Genomic DNA, 5469 nt, shown 5'->3' with positions numbered 1-5469 from the left:
AACAACAACAACTGCAATAAAAAATAGCTGGGCATGGCTCAGCACCTGTAGCTTAAGTGACTAAGGTGCCAGCCACATACACCAGAGCTGGCAGGTTCGATTCCACCCAGGAGTTGGAGGTTATTGTGAGCTATGAGATGCCACAGCACTCTACCCAAGACAGCTTGAGGTTCTGTCTCTAAAAAAAAAGAACTACAATACTGACTCAGCGCCCGTAGCACAGTGGTTATGGTGCCAGCCACATACAGCAAGGCTGGTGGGTTCGAATCCAGCCTGGGCCAGCTAAAGAATGACAACTGCAATAAAAAATAGCCACGGCACTGTGGTAGGCGCCTTTAGTCCCAGCTACTTGGGAGACTGAGGCAAGAGAATTGCTTAAGCCCAAGAGTTTGAGGTTGCTGTGAGCTGTGACACCACTGCACTCTACTCAGGGCGACAGCTTGAGACTCTGTCTCAGAAAAGAAAACAGAAGAAGAGAAATTATCGAGGTGTGGTGATGTGCACCTGTAGCCCCAGCTACTCAGGAGGCTGAAACAGGAGGACTGCTTAAGCCCAGGAGTTTGATGTTGCTGTAAGTTAGGCTGAGGCCATGGTATTTGAGCCCGGATGACGGAGCAAGACTGTTCAAAATACAAATACAACTGATTTCTTATTTAGTTAGCCCATCTATAGGGTAAATGCATAGGAATAACTAGAAAAAACTTAATACCCTCATTTTAAAAGGCCTACAATCCCACATTAATAGAAATCATACATGAAACCACTAACCAATCACCTAATGAAACAACATATCCCACAATTTTTCAGAAGTGTCAAGAAAACACAATAAATAAGCTATCCTCTCAGTCTCATAGACAAGACACTTTGGTAAGCATATTCCAATAGTAGCCTCTAGAGGGCAGATGGCAGAGAAAATGGCACCAAATCTGCATCTGTCTGGCAGAAAGTTAAAAAAAAAAAAGGATTTCTATTTCTTAAAACTTCTCTAACTACTTACTCCTAATTTTCAAAGGAAAGAAAATGATATAAAAAGGACATCTGTTTATTGTACTAAAGGTCTTCTAGTTTGCAGATAAGGGGAGATATGCAGACTAGGAAATTTGTTTAAAAGTCACACGAACAGTTTTGTTACTTCTCTCAAAGGCAGTACTAATTTCTACCAGGAGGATATGGCAATTACTCCATTCCTACAATCCCTACAGCTGCAAGTCACTACCCAAATGAGCCACATTAAATATGAGAATGTACAGTATATGTGAGGTGTGTTTATGCATAGAGTATGATCTGTTAGAGAAGAGGGGGGAGAGATAAGGGTGGAAAGAAGTGAAAACTCCTGATCTAAAAAGCGAAAGGTTGTAACACCATTCTTTAAACTTCATTATTTCTGCTAAGGATTTAAATTATAGTTATGCCATACAGCAAGTTTTTTTTTTTTTTTGAGACTCACTTTGTTGCCCCCCTGGCAGAGTACTGTGCCGTCACAGCTCACAGTAACCTCAGACTCTTGGGCTCATTCCATTCTCTTGCCTTAGCCTCCCAAGTAACTGGGACTACAGGCACTTGCCACAGTGCTCCGCTGTTTTTTAGAGACAGGGTCTTGCTCTAGCTCAGGCTGGTCTTGAACTCAGTGAGCTCAGGCCATCTGCCCACCTCAGCTTCCCTGAGTGCTAAGATTACAGGTGCGAGCCACCATGCCCGGCCCAGGTTTTTCTTGATAATACAAATAAACTACCTTCTAAGAAGTTAATCACAAGGAACTTAAGGCAGATAACTGGTTTTCTTTAAACATGGGCTTTGAGGCTATGAAAAGTACAAACTCCCAACAGCCTGGCCTCTACTATGCTAATATGCTTGCCTCGTAATTTGTCTAAATTACTTTAAAAGTCCGACACTCCATTTTTCTCAGATGACTCCTTAAAAACACTGTTCCTGGCTTGGCGCCTGTGGCTCAAGTGGCTAAGGTGCCAACCACATACACCTAAGGTGGTGGGCTCGAATCCAGCCTGGGCCCGCCAAACAACAATGGCTGCAACCAAAAAAAAAAAAAAACAATACCCAAGCGTTGTGTTGGGCGCCTGTGGTCCCCAGCTACTTGGGAAGCGGAGGCAGGAGACTCGCTTAAGCCCAGGAGTTGGAGGTTACTGTGAGTGGGATGCCACAGCACTCTACTCAGGGGGACAACTTGAGGCTCTGTTTCAAAAAAAAAAACACTGTTCCTGGCTCTGCACTTGTAGCTCAGTGAGTAGGACACCGGTCAGATATACCAAGGGATGGTGGGTTCAAGCCTGGCCCAGGCCTGCTAAACAACTACAACAACAATAGCTGGGCATTGTAGTAGGGTGCCTGTAGTCCCAGCTACTCAAGAGGGTGAGGCAAGAGAATCGCTTAAGCCCAAGAGTCTGAGGTTGCTGTGAGCTGTGACACCATAGCACTCTACTGAGGACAACATTAATGAGACTCTGTTTCAAAACAAAACAAACAAACAAACAACAACCCAAAAAACTCTTAATGGTGTTGAAGAGAAAATATAACATCACATCTTTAGTTACATTCCCCGCACCTCTCTTTATTCTGTGAACCAGGTAGGTCAATTTTAGGTCTATATAAAAAAAGCTTTTAAGTTGGACTCTGTCTCAAAACAAAACAAAGAAGAAACCCAAAAAAACTCTTAAGGGTGTTCAAGAGAAAATAGAACATCACACCTTTAGTTACATTTCCCCCACCTCTCTTTATTCTGTGAACCAGGTAGGTCAATTTTATTTGTCTATATAAAAAAAGCTTTTAAGTTGGATAGGTGAACATTCCTGCTAAACTTTCACCGCACTAAAGTAGAACCTCCAAATTGACCATCTCCCTACATTGACCATCTCAAGTTAACCTTTCATAGAATAGACATACACCATATGTACCTCCCAGTACAGTAGGCCTAGTTTCTTATGTTGACCATTTTCATACGTTAACTAGTTACAGTCCTTTGAGTGGTCAACTTAGAGGTTCCACTGCTTTTCCAAAAGCCTTAAATCAAAATTTGATGGTAGCTGCTTACCCACATTGTCATTCTCCAGCAAGCACTGACAAACAATAAGCATATTAAATTGGCCAATAAAAATTGTATAGGAAATAAATGAGTTACCTTTAGTGTGATATACAATAGCAGCCCTCAGGTCAAAAGAACCCCAGCTATCATTTCTTTCTAGGCCTCTCTGGTATCTCTGTTCTTTGGAGGAGCCTAACAAAGTGTTCGTAGGAGAGGCCAGAGGATTTTGATTTTCTATCTCGTAGTCCTTTGAGAGAAACACTAAAGCACCTTGACTACTGGTGTCTGCCTTTTGCAGGTCACCTATATGACTGGGTTCCAAAGATAAGGCTCCACTCTCACTAATAGTCCCAGATTTTAGAATGCTACCCAGAACTTGAGGACTAGTCCGTTTCTCCAGCTCATAAGCCTTGGGAAACACAGGATGCTCAGTTCCTGAGGGAATTATTTCAGCACCCTGTGAAACCAAAGCGGCAGGATATTCTCCTTGAAATGTCACCTCCATCACTTTATGATCTGATGACTTCCCAGTAACAGTCTCAGGGCCAGCACTGGGCTCATTTATAAATGATAAACCCCACTGATTCTGGAAGATATCCCCCAGGTTTTGCTGATCTGTCTGAGAGGGCAGATCCACTTGTGCTGTGCTCAACAGCACAGTTTGCATATTTGAAGGGTAGATAAAAAGGCTAGACTTAATTTGTTCAACAGCTGCTGAAGTTAGACTCATGTCCTGGAGAACTGAATCAGTCCCAGAAGAAATGGATGTTAGAGTACTAGCAGCAGTAGTTAGCAGTGGCTGGCCCCCTGAAGGATATACACTCGTGTCAGTCCCTGCTAAAACAGGCCCATTAGAAAAGCTGGCAGAAGTAACAGATTTCAGCGCTGACATAGGAACCTGGGATAACCGACTTGAAGATTGGGTCTGAGTTTCCCCAGTAGATGACGAAGAGGATGAAGATAAAGATGGTGACACAGACGAGTTCGGTATGGTTTTGTTGAGGTTTTCCTTAACTTTGCTTGCATAACTTATTTTAGGAACTATTTTAGCACTGCTGTTGTCCACTGGAAAAACTGGGGGTGGTTTAAATAGTGTCCAAGAGTCCTCTTTGGAGGCAACAGCTGAAGCATGCTTTCCTTTGGATCGATCATCAAACTTTTTGTTGCTCGCACCAGGTTTAACATCTGAGCTTTTCCGAAGCACATCACCCACAGCAGGTTTTCCACGACTTGCGCCTCCAGGCCCAGTTTCATACTTCCAGATGGGCTTTGAACCATCTACTCGATTTCCCTTTTGTTCACTATAGTCAGGCTTGAAAGTTTCAAGTCCTTGTTTTAAGGTTGGGACACTGGACTCTTGTTGCATTATTTTGTCCTGCACTAAATTAAGGTTTTCACAACCCTTGGCACTATTGCGCCTAGCTTTCCTTTTTTTAGGAGTGGTATATCCACTTTCAGATCCACTACCATCATTATCTGCTCCTTTACCCATATAACCATTAGTAATATAGCCAGAATTATTCGTTACAACACCATTTGGAATTGCTATAGTATCAGTCTTATCTACAGACTGGTTCTCTCCAGATTTATTTTCATAGGACTTCCCATTCTTTTTGTCCATACTGTTTTTCTGAATGAAATTCTTGGTTTTAATTCCTGTTTTCCCAAAGGTGCTGGCCTTTACAGTCTGTTTCAGGCTAGTATCTACAACTTGCTGGTTGCCATTGAGGACCCTGGAAATAGGGCTATTAGCTTCATCAGAACCCAGATTCTTTAAAGATATTTCTCTTTCTCCAGCATTACCATTTAGTTCACCATAGCCTAGGGGAGGAAAAAAAAAAGATTCTTAAAAATCACAACATGTAAATTACAATAAGTAGTGCCTAACATTTAAGGACTGTCTACTGAATGCTAGACACCATGATATGAGGTACAACTTTTTTTTTTTTTTTTTTGCAGTTCAAACCGGGGCTGGGTTTGAACCTGCCACCTCTGGCATATGGGTCCGGCACCCTACTCCTTTGAGCCACAGGCACCACCCTATAACTTTTATGTATTATTTCACATCTCTATAAGACACTTGTCAGCTCCATTTTATAGATTAGGAAATGGAATCTACGCTAAACAAATCTTCAGAACCATGATTCAAATCAAAGTCTGTGGTCAGACAGAACGTGTTCTTTTAAGCAGTATGCATAATACCTCTCATCTAACATACCCATCATTCAACATACCCAATCAATCTCACAAAACTGTCATTAAGGTATGTGCTTATACCCCAGCTACTCAGGAGAATGAGGCAGGAAGGAACCACTTGAGCCCAGGAGTTTGGAGTTAAAGCATGCAATGATCATGCCTATGAACAGCCACTACACTCTAGCCTAGGCAAATTAGTGAGAACCTGCTCTTTAAAAGAAAAAAAAAAAAAAAAA

The 5469-nt window shown here is 42.2% G+C and overlaps 1 protein-coding gene across 1 annotated transcript in view; it reads right to left on the bottom strand.

Annotated features, from left to right (window-relative positions):
• Nucleotides 1–5469, bottom strand: part of NUFIP2 (NUFIP2, FMR1 interacting protein 2) — a 36183-nt gene that overhangs the window by 24002 nt on the left and 6712 nt on the right. The window contains exon 2 of the mRNA XM_003797127.3: nucleotides 3134–4858. Within this exon, the coding sequence (XP_003797175.1) occupies nucleotides 3134–4858 (1725 nt within the window). The remainder of the gene's footprint in view (nucleotides 1–3133; nucleotides 4859–5469) is intronic.

Source organism: Otolemur garnettii, unplaced genomic scaffold, assembly GCF_000181295.1.
Source record: "Otolemur garnettii isolate 467f Iridium unplaced genomic scaffold, OtoGar3 scaffold00112, whole genome shotgun sequence".
NCBI classification, from domain to species: domain Eukaryota; kingdom Metazoa; phylum Chordata; class Mammalia; order Primates; family Galagidae; genus Otolemur; species Otolemur garnettii.
Note: the sequence above shows the minus strand (reverse complement) of the source record. Positions and strands in the feature narration are given on the sequence as shown.